This window comes from Lissotriton helveticus, chromosome 5_1 (assembly GCF_964261635.1).
Source record: "Lissotriton helveticus chromosome 5_1, aLisHel1.1, whole genome shotgun sequence".
In the NCBI taxonomy this organism is placed as follows: domain Eukaryota; kingdom Metazoa; phylum Chordata; class Amphibia; order Caudata; family Salamandridae; genus Lissotriton; species Lissotriton helveticus.
Genome location: NC_136065.1, coordinates 1,091,509,466 through 1,091,524,211, shown reverse-complemented (window position 1 = coordinate 1,091,524,211; position 14,746 = coordinate 1,091,509,466). Strand labels below are relative to the sequence as shown.

Sequence of the window (14,746 nt, the reverse complement as noted above, 5' to 3'; positions counted from 1 at the left end):
TTGTTGCGGTGTCTACCTACCCTGCTTGGTGTGCTGCAGTAGATGGGCTCCCCAGCCGGAGAGCGATGAGTCTGCTGAGATGACTATTTGGGGAACTGGCTCTAGAAACGGTCGTCCCTTGGAAAGGTTTTTGGTGTTCCACCATTGCAGAGAATGATGAGTCCGACCGTCTACCAACACTAGGTCTGTTAAGTGACCTTGAGCCGGTTTCCATTGGCGTGCTAGGCACTCTTGAAGTGGACGCATTTGCAATCTTGCGTGAGGTACTACAGATATGCAAGATGCCATCATTCCTATGAGTTGCATGAACACTCGAGCTGGTAGCGAGTGTTATGGTTTGAATTTTGTTAGGAGAGTTTGTACACTTGTTATCCTGGCTGGAGAGGGATAAGCTAGTGTTAATTGGGTGTTTATTGTAGTGCCGAGATATTGTTGTATGTGCGATGGGTGCAGGTGCGACTTGACGTGATTTACTGTGAATCCCAAGTCATGAAGCAGTTTAATAGTAGCTTGAGTGTTTTGCACACACTGATTGTGTGAGCTGGCTTTTATGAGCCAGTCGTCCAGATATGGGAAGACGTGAATGTGCTGTCTTCTTAGGTGTGCCGCTACTACTGCTAGGCATTTGGTAAACACCCTTGGAGCTGTTGTGACTCCGAATGGGAGCACTTTGAACTGGTAGTGTTGTCCGTCTAGCACAAATCTGAGATATTTTCGGTGTGCTGCGTGGATGGGAATATGAAAGTAGGCGTCCTTGAGATCTAGAGTGACAAGGAAGTCGTTTAATACCAGTAATGGGAGGACTTGTAGTGTGACCATATGAAAATGATCCAACTGTATGTAAATGTTTAGAGGTCTGAGGTCTAGGATGGGTCTTAGCGATCCGTCCTTTTTTGGTATTAGGGAGTATACTCCTTTGTTTTTCTGATGCTTTGGAACTACTTCTATTGCATTTTTCTGCAGGAGGGATATTACCTCCTGTCTGAACAATGTTAAACGTTCATGTGACATTGGACATTGCTTGGGTGGTATGTTTGGAGGGGTAGATGTTAGTTCAAGACAATAACCTGATTGAATTATTTGGAGCACTCACCTGTCTGATGTGATGTTTTCCCAGGCTGGCAGGTACAGCTGAAGTCTTCCCCCGACAGGAGTGGAATGAGGTGGGGGAGGGGGAAGGGAGTCATTGGGCAGGGGTAGAGGCAGAGCGTGAGTTGTTATTTTTGCCTCTGTTATTGTTACCCCTGTACCCACCCCTTTGGTAGCCTTTACTGTAGGTAGACTGTATAGGGGCTTTGAACGAGGTGGAAGCTGTGTCTGAAGTATATCCCCTGGTGGCACCTCGATAGTTTGAGCAATGAAATGAACGCCTGGGAGCATGCGCCTGCAGGGCTCCCATAGATTTGGCGGTGTCTGTATCTTTTTTAATTTTCTCTAATGATACATCTACCTCTGGTCCAAATAGGTGTTGTTCGTCAAAGGGTTGGTTAAGAATGGCGCTTTGTACCTCGGGTTTGAACCCTGATATGCGCAGCCAGGCATGTCTGCGTAGCAAGACGCTGGTGCTAACTGCCCTAGAGGCCGTGTCTGTTGCATCGAGGGCACACTTAATGGAGGTGTTTGTGATGTTTTTACCCTCCTGGATAAGCTCGTTCGCTCTATCCTTGTACTGGTCAGGGAGGTGCCTCATTAGTGACTCTAGCTCATTATAATGTGCCCTGTCATATCTGGCTAGCAGTGGCTGTGTATTGGCGATAAGCCACATGTTTGCTGCTTGAGACGCTGTTCTTTTGCCTGATGCGTCAAGTAGCTTAGACTCTTTATCTGGTGGTGCAGTCTCACCTGAAGTTTGTGAGTTTGCTCTCTTGCGTGCATTGGAACCTACAAGTGAGTCTAGTGGTACTGGGCCTTTAATATATGCTGGGTTGATGGGGCAGCTTTATATTTTTGTCTCTATCCGAGGGTTAATGACCCGAGTTCTGACTGGGTCTTCGAAGACTTCAGTAGCATGCTTGATCCTCCTTTAAGCATGGGCAAGATAGATGAAGACCTTTGCGCATTGTCGAAAGTATCCATAAGGAAGTCTTCTCAACAGGGTCTGTATAAATGTCTACACCATGATAATGTGCAGCCCTGTGAATTAATTCATTAAACCCTATAGTGTCTTCTGGGGGGGGGGCCTTGAGGGATATATGTCATCCTGAGGGACATCTGGTGTAGTATAATTGTCCAACGGGTCTGGGGATCCCGTGGGTGTTGTTGGATCAGGTGTGTTACCCCCCATATCGTCAGAGCTATCATCCCTGTGTGGTGTGATAGGAGATGCTGGAGAATACTGTGGTGGTGGTGGTGATAGTACAGGTGAAAGAGAAGGGGAAGGCAGTCTTAAGGGAGAGGTAGCCATGTCCTTTTTCCATGAATGCGGAGCTGGAGCTGGTGTGTCCAGTGGGCGCTTCTTTGTAGCCAAAACTAGGTGTCCAGTGATTGGGTCCTTGGCCAGAGTCTTTTGAGCAGGGTCTGGGTAGGATAAATCCACTACAGGGGATTGTTCTTTTGGTGCGGAGGAAGTCTTGTGCACCAAGATGGCTTTCTTTGGTTTTTTGGCAATGTCTTTCACTGGGGAGGCAGCCGTCTTTTTCGGCTCCGAAGCTTTTTTCGTTTTTTCAGTTCCGGTATAGTTTCTGGATCCGATGACCTTTTCGGATCCGATGATTTTTTCGGTTCCGGTGGCATTTTGGAATCCGAAGCGGGCTTGCTTGGTTCCGGACTGGGTTTCGGTGCCGAAGGGGTAGTGGTGTGCTTCGGTGCCGATGACTTGGAAGTCGGGGCTGTGGTATTTTTCGGTGCCGGTATGTGTGCGCCAGCACCGTGTGAAGGTCGACTCGAGCTCGAGTCGCCTGAAGGCTTGGTTAGCTTCTTAGCCGGGCCTGAAGGTGGGACAGTAGAAGAGGTTTGACGGTGTGCACCCGAGCTGGAGGGCGATTGCGTGACCGGGGCCTTCTGTGTGGAGGAGGGGTCGGGGTCGACAGTCTTACTTACGACCCGCTGCGCTGGAGTGATGTCCTTGACTTCGGAATCGTCCGCTTCGGAGCTGCTGTCGACGTCGTGCTGTTCAGGGACGTTGACGCCCTCCTCGAAGATGTCGTCCGGAATCGGAGCTGAAGATCTTTGAGCCATTGTTCTCCTTGCTCTTCGGTCCCGGGTAGTCTTTTTGGAGTGGAAAGAGGCACAAGCTGAACAGTCTTTCGCCTCGTGCTCCGGAGAGAGACAGAGGTTACACACCTCATGCATGTCGGTGTGGGGAAACTTCGACCTACATTGAGATCCTCGATGTTTGAAGATTCGCATCGACTGGAAGGCGTTCAAAACTAAGTTTTGAAGTTTTTGGTGAGGATTGCGCGCCGAAGGAAATCGGTTTCAACACGGAGCGCCTGAACACATCCGAGCCCAGTGGCGGAAAAAAAACAATCTGGGGATGGAGCCGATGCCCATGCGCAGTATCATCAGAAGGAGGAGTCACCTATCTCGTGACTCCAAAAGACTTTCTACAACAAAACAAACGGCAAACATCCGGGCCCAACACTAGGTGGCCATCTATGCATAGTGTGTAATCTGCAGCTCATAGGCCTCAACATATTGTTTCCTAAACCATGATCCCTTTGGATGAATATTTTATAAAATCAACTCCGATGGAGTGATTTTTTTTCTATACTATATTTGGGACACAATACTGCTTACTGTTAGTGATTGTTAGCAATGCAGGGCTAGGTAAAACAATTTTTTACATTGGACATTCCCTTGTAACTGTCACCACTGTAAGTGCACTCCACTTTAATTTGAAGTGCTTGCAGTCTTTTTGCTTTGTAGGAAAAAATACAAATTCAAACAGTTCCACCTGTGTTACACATTGGCCACTTCAGCCTTCAATCCATGTTTCACTCTCAGAAGAATAATTGAGTCCAAGCAAAAAAGGAGTAGAAATGTTTGAAATTATTCACTTTATTAGTTTGTGCTTCACGCGATAAGGTAACCAGTGACTTGGTTTTGTGATTGTAAACACTGATTTGATTTCAGGCAAAAGATTCCTAGTGAACATAATCTCAAAGCACAGTACTCTCATTTTAACGCACCAGACACTAATCTTCAATTCTCAGATCCTGCAAATCCGTCACTCTCGATAAAGCATCTCAAACCCACTGTGTGCAAAGCCTTGCTTGGAAGTGCAGCCTAGAGAGAAGCTCTTGTGTGCTGCCTTGAAGAAGCTATTGTGTGTGATCCTGGAAGAAAGTGAATTCAAAAGCAGTGCAGTGTAAACCAAGCCCTAACCTGGAACCGCAGGATGTGGCCACCAGAGGAATCTCATGGATGGGATCGGCAATGGCTCCCTGAACACCAGAACTCAGAGGAAACAAATATCTGACTCGACATCTTGCTTCCTTAGCCTCAGCGACACAGTTATCCAGACGGAGTGCCATAATCTCACTCTTTCCCAGCCTGGTGTGAGCAAGAGATCCAAACTAGTGGCACCAGGTGTGAGGTCCATTTTAGTCTCTCATGGAAGGCTTTGGATTTTTAAGACAACTTTCACACACAACAATGCTTTCAACATTACTATTCCTTGTGAAAAAAGAGACACATTTGATTTTATCTGTTTACTCGTATGCACATGTAAATTTGGGCGCATTGACTATTTTGCTTGTGAATCAATTTAACAGGAAATTCCTATCTTTCATTAAATCTCCAGATACACTGAAAGACGTGTGCTTTTAAACACAGTAATAATTACACTCTACGTGAAAATCGTACACAATCACTCAAACACTTACATTCTACATGCCCAGTGGACACAAGATTTTCTAGTAAAGAAAAGCTACGAGTAAATACCTAATCCTGCATGTGCTGCCCACTGGATATGTGTATTAATAACACTGTCATTTGGTGCCCAAAGGCCTCCTCTGCTGCCAATGACATGTGACTATCTGACCAGGAGTAAACATTCATAGGACAGGAGTGAGGGAATTAGACTGGCAGACTGGGATTCTGATCCGCTCTCGCAAGAATGGAGGCCTGTGTGATCAGAGTAATCTTGCTCATTCTGTGCTTTTGTTGCATGCCAGAGGTTACACCTTTGTAAATTTGGATCTATGTGCTTTTTAATAGTCTATAATGAACTACAAGAATGCTTCTGGTGAATACATCTGTGACAAATTCGAAGGAGAGCTGCTGCGAAATGTTACCACATTGAAATAGTCAGAGGGAAAGAAAGTACAAAGGAAATAAACTGTTGTAATGTTTCATTGGTTAACCCAAACATTCTAAACATTTCACTGGGATGAGCTGTGAGTGACTTGCGATTTGGCTTAGATCCTTCGACAGATCACGTTTAGTGTTCCATTTGAAAATGTTTCTTTAATCTCTAATGGTTACTTCATTTGATCTCATATTTCATTGTGTTACTACTCGCCTTTTACATTGTTATAATGTTTTAGACGTCATTCATGATTGCAAAGGTATGGCTTCTGAATAGACCTTGTGCAGTCATGTGTGAAAACAAAGTATGACAAATGGCTATGTCTAGTTTACTAACTTGAACAGTTAATGGGGCAATAGTACTTCTCGCCTAACGCAAAAGATAAAGAATGACCCATAAATATCTGGGATCACGCACAAAAACCTTGAGAACGGAAATGGATACTGGGATTGTGCTACTACTGCTTACACTGACAGCCCAACCTTTAACTCAGACTGAACAGGAAGTAAGCAGAAGCCAGATTGAACCTGTGCTTTTGTCATCACTTAGAGCAGCATAGGCATCGTCCTATGACAAGGTCAAGTGACAGTTTAGGAAAGTAATTAATATGACTTGTGTATATCCCCCCCAACCCCCTTTAAAAGTTTGATACTACCTTTCTCTATGGGTTGTCAATTCTAACTGGGCATTTTTTTTCTTACTACTCTGGCTTTTCAGCTTTCTTAGTAGAGACTACAGTCTCCTCAATAATTTCCTCAAACGTTTCTCCTATATGAGTAGACGTTTTAGACACCAGTTTGGACTTCTCGTCACGTTCTGCCTTTTTGCTAGATACAACAGTGGGTGAGGCTGAGGAACTATACACCTTAGACTGAAATGAATAACTGGGATTTGTATATGGGTTCTGGGATGAAATGGTAATTCCTCCAGTGCTGAATCGGGTTTCTTCGCCTTCTAGCAATTTCCTGCAAGTACATAAAAATATATATTAGATTGGTACTGGGAAACAAACTTCCAATACTGAAACATACTAGAATTGTCCATTGATGCATAAGCCATCACCAATACAATTCAATACGTCAACAATGCAATTCTTACAATCGATTCTAGAGAAGGTCCTTAAACATGGAAAGACACATTAATATTTACCTTCTCTGAAGGGGTTTAGCTACAATTGTCAGGATATGGAACTCTCCAATTTATATTTTGTCCAAATAAGTAACGCTCTTAACTATACTCCCACCTTTCCATCTGTTACAATGATTTTTCTCAACATTTAGACTCTTGGAGACCTAGGAGGCACCAATACTGGTCTTAAACACAAAGCGTAAAACTCTTGAATGGAATCTTGATCAGCCTTTTGCTTGCAACATTTCCTCCCTTCTCTTGTGACAGATATTACAAACATAACCAATGCCTCCCTTGTATCAGAAAAAAACCGAAAAGGAAAACAAGAGAGTAATGGTGGGATGCTTAATGTAATCTCAGCCAATGGTAATTCCCCTTGGCTACATTCCAGTCCATCATTTCTCTGCCCACAGTGCCACTCTAGACAGAGACCATCTACATGAAAATCATTCTTGGGCCTGCCCCAGAAGGAACAACACAACCCAAACTGCCGAGTCAGACCCCTTCAAGATGGAAACACAAACAACTCTAGACCTGTTTCGGCCTGTTTAGCACTCATCAGTGATGTATTCAAATGGAACAGTAAACAAAGACGCTATGTCTGGGTATACCAGTAGCAAAGAGGAAAACAAAAAGGAGATGATAGAATGCTTGAATTAAATTCAGCCAATGGTGATTATTGGCCCATATTCCAGTCCATCTTTTCTTTGTTCACTATGCTATTCTAGGCAGCCAGCCATAGTCTTGTGTCTGGCTTCAACCCAAGCCCTCTCAAATAATCTATCATCACCCCTCTCTTGAAAAATCATTCCTCGACCAGATGATCTTGGCAAACTTCAGACCTCTCTCCAACTTTCAAGAAACTTGTCAAATTGGGAAAAGTAAGGTTGTGGAGCAAATGCAGGAATATGTGGAATTAAATAAACCTCTCTACCATCACGAATCAGGGCCCGTGCCTGCAAGAAGCACTGAATTCGCCCCAGCCAACATTAGAAAAAGCTCTAGTTTCCCTTTGACAAAATGCAGCTTTCATATTCCTTGATTTTTCTGCAACATACAAATCTCATTCAATAATTTTTTACCATGCACAGTGTATTCAGGACTGGGTCATTGAATTCGCCTACACACTAGGTGTTGTGTAGAATACCATAACAATCTTTACGCTCTTCTACCTACTTTTTAACATATACACCAATCATAGCTTTTTCAGCAGTGACAGGTGATCTTTCAAATGTGTAATGGTGATACCTGAATTCACTTCCAAATAAAAAACAGACCACAGAACAAATCCAACATCACCTTCTGCTTGGACCAGGTTTTCACATGGACAAAGAATAGGCTCATCTGCATAAATGGAACCTCTTTCAGATAAGAGGAATAATGAACAATTCACTACCCTTCACCTAAGTCAAAGGCTTTGGAACTCCTCCGTCAACTTCACAAAATGAAACTAGGCATACTTAATTCTAAACTCATGTTCATGTGTAAGTCAACAGTGGTCAAGTGAGTCAATCTGCAGCTCTCACTCTGCTCTGTAAAATCGTACCACTACTCCAAACCTAACACCTGGTGGAGGTGACTAGATCTCTTGCCAGGGCCCTTCTTGACTACTGTAATGGCTTTTGTCATGAAAGGGCAAAAAGTTGTTTCTATGTTGAGTTCAATGAAACTCTACCATTGTAGTTTCATGATGTAAATGTGGTAAAATTATGCAATTTATTGTTAATAAGTAGATTTAGACAAAAATTTGAAATGGCATAAGAAATTAGGATCAGGTCTAAAAACTAGACCTTCATCAGGTGTATTCTTGACCTATACTTAGTGCATGCTCGCTGTGGCAATGGCAGGGTAAGCATTATCTACTGCCAACATGGCATCTAGACAGATATATCCTGTTTTAGACCTATATCACTTCCAACGCAGCGGATGTAAAAGGGATCATATAAACAGAGGTGCATGTACGGCTCATCTGATTTTTGATGGGGTTCTGTCTTTTTTTTTTGTAAATATATTTTTATTGCAGAACAGGAAGAAAAACATCCAACAAGCCAACCCGTACACCACCAGTCCCCATCATACAGTGCAATAATCATACAGTACACAGCCGATCGGCCCACATCCCGGAGGCTGGGCGGCACCGCAAGAAATCAATACACTGGAGGCACCATGGTGTACGCCCCATTCGGGACACAGGTCAATTATAACATTCCGTTTCCGCTTTTATCCCACAACAACCAACCCTCATTCTCCATCAGAGCCCAGGCTACACTGATGTCATGTCATTAAAGCCTCTTAAGTACTATCCCGGGCCAGTCCATTCTAGGAGGCTGCCGCTAGTGGCAAACTACTCCTCCATACAACACCCTCCCAATGCCCTCCCCCCCCAACTGCTGCTAATGCGGGATCCAACATCTACTTACTGCTCCCGGGTGACAACTATCAGAAAGCTTCGAGAAGCAAGCAGCCACACGGAACCCTAGGGTATAACTAAGCAGTGTCCTCGCTTTCGGCGAGATAGTCTTTCAACGCCTGCACCACCAGCTCCCAGGACCGCGCCAATTCCAAGCATTTCTCGTTGTCAGCCCTAATCGCCTGGCGCATTCGTAACACACTCTCACAGCCCGACCACCTCACCAATTCATTCCTCCACCTCCGTGCAGACGGCCCCTCCTTAGACTTCCAATGCCACGTGATCTCACGCTGTGCTAATATCAGTCCCAACCCAATGAATTTGCTCGTAACTTTGGTCTTTTTAGTATGCGGAAACCAAAGAAGGAGGCACGCGGCCATGTCAAAGTCTACCTCCCGCTCTGTGACTGTATTCAAGAGGTCCCCAATCTCAGACCAGTAGTCCCCCAGCTTCGGGCAACCCCACAGCATATGGTCAAAATCCACCGCAGGTTCTAGACATCGCGGGCACATGGCATCAAGCACCTGGAAATGTCGCCGCAACCTCTCCGGAGTCAAATATGCCCTATGGAGCACAAAATAATGCACCTGTTGGAATCTCGCATTCCTCGTCCCCTTCCAGGTCCTGTGGAGCACCTGACCCCATACCGAGTCCGGGATTTGTCTGCCAACACTGGTCTCCCAACGCGATTTCAGTTCAGCCAGCGGGGCGAGGCCGTCATTCAATAACCTATTGTGGAGGCAGGTCACCGCCTTAACGGTGCCCGCGGCCATCACTACATATTGGCACACCGTCGCCACCTCCGGCTCAGTCAATCCGCCCCCCCAATGCCGCTGCAGGGCCGCAATAACCGCCGCATGCAACAGGAAGGTACCACTCGGCAGTCCGAATTGTTCTTGCAAGGTCTGGAACGGGGCCAGCGCCCCGTCCACATAAAGATCCCCCACCATCTGCAATCCCAGGTCTTCCCACACTAACAATTGGGACCAATCACCCCCATGCGGTAAGGCAGTAAGCATACCTAACGGAATCTCAGGCGCATACGGTCGGCGTTTCCCAACCCTCTTCAGGTACCTGTTCCAACACAATCTGAGCGTCCATTCCTCCATCGTGAGGTCCCTACTGGCCAGGTTCTGTTGCAACACAATAGATGACAAGACATACCTCCGAATGCCTACCTCCCGGCCCTCCTCAGGTCCCCTGAACTCTCTGGCCACAGTCTGCGTCAAGATCTGGAGCTGCGCTGCCAAATAGTATAGCTCATAATCAGGGACCGCCACACCTCCCTCGCACTTGGGTCGCATCAGGGTGGTCAGTGCCACTCGCCTGCGGCCGCGGCCCCATAGAAAGCCGGTCACCAGTGACCTCAACTCCCGAAAGACACCCTGCAGGATCCACACCGGCAGTGTTCTAAAATAATAAAGGAGCCTCGGGAGTGCCACCATTTTCAGCAGCGCCACACGGCCCAGTACAGAGAGCGGGAGGGAGGCCCAAAAGTCCATACTGCCTCGCAGCGCCCTAACGCAGCGCCCCACATTCCCCTCAAGGAGGTCTGCCGTGTCATGGTATATACGCACTCCCAAATAAACAAAACAAGAGGGCTCCCACACTACCGGCCTCGTGAGCTGGGGGCAGAGCGTGATCTTCCGTAGCGGAAACACACATGTCTTAGTCCAGTTCACCCTGAGACCTGAGAGCCTCCCGAACCTGTCCAGCATATCCACTGCACCCTCAAGAGCCCTCCCAGAGTCTGCCAAATACAAGAGCAAGTCGTCAGCATACAGCGAGATATAATGCGAGTCGAGCCCCAGTGCAATCCCCTCAAAAACGATTCCCTGCCTCGCCTGCGCCGCCAGCGGCTCCATTGCTAAAGCAAAGAGCAACGGAGATAGCGAGCAACCCTGCCTCGTGCCCCTGCAGACCGGATAAACCGAGGACACCAATGTCCCTAACCGCACCCTCGCCTTAGCCGACGAATAAAGCACCTTCGTCCAACTCCGGAACCCCTCCCCAACTCCGAACTTCAACAGCACACCATCCAAAAAATCCCATTCCAAACTGTCAAACGCCTTCTCAATATCAACCGTCAGCACTACCGGGCCTGGATCTGCCAGGGCAGCACTATCAATAACCCCAATCAGCCGGCGGATATTCATCGAAGTGCTCCTCGAGGGGATGAATCCCGCCTGATCCCTATGCACCAGAGAGGTCATCAGTGGGAGGAGCCGGGTGGCCAGGATGCGGCTCAAAATCTTATAGTCTACAGTCAGCATAGACAACGGACGAAAGGAAGAAACATCCAACGCATCCCTGCCCGGCTTCAGCAGGGGTACAACCAGCGCCCCCGTCATAGAGTCAGGCAACCTCCCTAATTGTTTCGCCTCCGCATACACAACCTGCAGTCTGGGGGCCAACACTTCCATAAATCTGGCGTAGAACTCGATCGGCAACCCATCCACCCCAGGGGTTTTGTTCCGCGCCATATGACTAATCGCTCCTCTGATTTCTGCTAGAGTTACCGGGCCCCCCAGATCCCGCGCGTCCTCCTCCTCTAGCACCGGTAGAGGGATCCGAGCCAAGTAAGCGCCTATATCCGCGGCACTCATGTCGAGGTGGCTGGTGTATAGGTTCGCGTAGTAGGACTGAAAGCGCCCCAGGACCACCGATTGCGAATAGACCACCTCCCCATCTTCCTGGCGCACACTCATAACCGGACAACCTCTAGGGTTCGGATCAGCCAACTTCGCAAGGAGCGTGCCCACCTTATCCCGCTCGTCATGCACTTTCACCGCATACAGCTTATAATCATAACACCTCAGTCTCTCAGTCTCCTTCGCCACCGCCTCCCTAGCGCGCAACAGGCTATCCTGCAGCTCCGGCCGCTCGGGCCGCCGCTGCTCCACCCCTCTCAGCACTGCCTCTGCCTTCGCGAGGTCATTCAACACTGTACCTCTCACAGTCAGAAACCGACCCATACATATCCCCCTCACCACCACTTTCATCGCGTCCCATTCATTCGCTCTAGTCTCTGTCGACCCAGCATTAACCGTGAAGTATTCGTCTATACCCTGTCGGACCGTGTCACAGAACGCCGGATCTTCCAGCGTCTCCGGGCGAAGTCTCCATGAAGGGACCGCCGACCTCGCCAGCTGCCATTGCACAGAAATCAGCAGCGGGTTATGGTCCGAGATGGTTCTAGCCAGATACTCAGAATGAGTTACCATCGGCGCTAGAGACTCGCAACAGAGTGCTGAATCCAGTCGAACATGCAGATCATGCAGAGCAGAGTGATAAGAGTAATCTCTAGATTCAGGGTGTTGCGCCCTCCAGACATCCACCAAGCCCCACCTCTCCTGCCAGTCCCTCCTATGAGTAGCAAGCCTGCGCACTGGTGAGTCAGCTAGTGGTGGGTGCGACCTGTCCAACAGCACATCCGAAATAGAATTAAAATCCCCCGCCAGCAATACCGGGCCCGCTAAATAATAAGCTAGTGAGCGCGACAATCCCTCAAAGAAATGGGCTTGATCAACATTGGGGGCATAGATGTTACACAGCACCACCTCCCTACCACACAGCCTCCCCTCCACCACCACGTAACGACCCTCCGGATCAATCTTCTGAGACGTGACCTGGAACGGCGTGCCCGCCCTGATCCATATTAACACCCCTCTGGCGAACGCCGAATAAGTCGTGCCGAACACCTGACCCCGCCACCTCCTCTGTAACGCCCCACACTCCAGCTGCGTCAGGTGGGTCTCTTGAAGCATCGCTATCTGCACTCCCCGCCTCACCAAGTAGGCATGCACCTTATGGCGCTTGACCATAGTTCGAATACCCCGGACATTCCATGTGACACATTTCAGATCAGGTAACGTCCCCATAGAGCATCAATCCCAACAGTGGCGCTCGCCAAAAACTGTGACCCGCATTGCAGCAATTGAACAACCCCTTTAAAACACACCCCACAACTCCCACTCCTCCCCTCCCCAGGACAGGGCCTAGTAACCCAGCTTCAGCCCCGTTCCAAACCTCAAACACCCAACACATCACACTAATCTGTGGTCGACACCACAGAAGACCTTAAGGGTCTGATGAGGGCTGTGGAGCCCCGAGCCAGGACGACAGAGCAACCACCCCGCGCCCACAGTCCCACGCTGCTAATGCAGCCCCATACCTGGCAGTCCAAAAGAAGGAATGAGCGTCCACGCCCGATAAAAGTTCAGCAACCACGAGCTTCATCCATTAAAGATACCATCCGATGTCTGCGGGGTAACCTCCGGCCCCTGCGCTCCCCCCCCCTCCAAATCTTCCTCGCCGGTCTTCTCATCCTCATCGTCGTCCCCCGAAGCCGAACCCCTGGAGGCATCATCACGTTGTGATCCCGTGATGGTCGCCGTGGCCTCCAGCGCACTCTTCCGATCCGCAAGTATCTGCGCCTCGCGCTCGGCTCGTTGGCGCCTATTCCTGGAGCGAATGCGCTGCGACTTCCTGACCCTGATCGGCTGTTCTCGTTCCCTGGCGGGCCTATGCGCCCGATCCGTCCCTGCACGATATAGTTCCAGCCATGACCACGCTTCGTCAGGTGTTTGAAAAAAGTGCGACTTCTCATCAACGATGACCCGCAGCTTAGCCGGGAAAAGCAAGGAGTATTGAACCCCCTCCTCTCTCAGTTCTTTTTTCACCGGCAAGAAGGAGGCCCTATTCCTCTGTACCTCCTGCGTATAGTCCGGGAAGATCGTCACCTTACTGTTGTCCACCTGGAAGGGCCCACGATCTCTCGCCCTTTGGATCAGCAGATCTCGATCTTTATAGTGCAGCAGTCTGGCCACCACCGGCCGAGGCGGTCGGCCCTCCAGAGGAGGTCTCGCGGGCACCCTATGCGCTCTTTCCAGGGAGAAGAAGGGGGAGAGGCCCTCCGGCGCCACCACTGTGCGGAACCAGTCCTCCAAATAGGATATCGCATCGTCCTTCTCAATTTTCTCTGGTAGCCCCACCACCCGCACGTTATTCCGGCGGTTGCGGCCTTCCGCGTCCTCCGTGCGGCGCTCCAGAGTCGTTAGTCGACGGACAACGTCATCGAGTTTATGTTCCGCCGTGACCACCGCTGGTTTCAGCTCCTGAAGCAGTAGTTCATTGGATTTCACACGATCAGATAATTTGGAGTGGTCTGCCCTCAGCAGGCCGAGGCCAGACGCCACCTGCGCAATGTCCTGGCGCAACTCATCCCTCGTAGCAGTGATCGCGGCCAGGATAGTATCAAGGCGGAGGTTCAGCCTCTGTTCCTGAGTGGAGGCCTCCGTCGGGGAGCCGCCACTTGCATCCGCTGATCCCCGGCTTCCCCCCTCAAGCGATTCGGCGGCGCCATCTCCCTTCGCGGCCATCTTGCGTGTAGAGATTTAGCCTCCCAGGCCGCCCCCGCGGAGAATGGCCAAGCGCACCAGGAACGCTTAGCCCCAGCCGGAGCGGTCTACCACGCCCCAGGCAGGGGAAGTGCGTGGCACCAACTGCCCTCACACCCGGCCAGTTGACAGTATCCGAACCAGAGGGACCTCCCAAGCCGCCTCAGCTTCTCATAGAGCGTCTGCCAAGCTCGTTACGGCCAGGGGGAGCAGAGTCCGCTGAATGGCCGCCAGTCAATGGAGTGGGTCCCAGGGCACACCTAGCACACCGACCCCGTAACACAGGTCTCTGCACCACACCATGTGCAACCCAGCACCTCGTCGTCCGGTCAGCGCTTCTGTGCTCACCCCCGGGCAGGACCCCCAGCAAGGTCCAGATCTGCCGCCGTGCCCCTCTTGAACCGGGACGCGTGGGCGCCCCGGGCGGACACTCTCACAGCGCCCCAGCCGTCCGCTGCTCGCCTCCGTGCGCTGTCGGTCTCCACCGCGGGTCGGCTGGCTGGCGAGCGGCCCCACAGCTTACCAGTGCCTCTGCCGGCCCAGCGCCCTCCTAGGCGC

The 14,746-nt window shown here is 49.7% G+C and overlaps 1 protein-coding gene across 1 annotated transcript in view; it reads right to left on the bottom strand.

The window, feature by feature from the left end:
• Positions 1-3,984: 3,984 nt before the first annotated feature.
• The window catches only part of INA (internexin neuronal intermediate filament protein alpha), a 44,182-nt gene continuing 33,420 nt past the window's right edge, over positions 3,985-14,746 (bottom strand). The window contains exon 3 of the mRNA XM_078643691.1: positions 3,985-6,216. Within this exon, the coding sequence (XP_078499817.1) occupies positions 5,952-6,216 (265 nt within the window). The 3' untranslated portion in view covers positions 3,985-5,951. The remainder of the gene's footprint in view (positions 6,217-14,746) is intronic.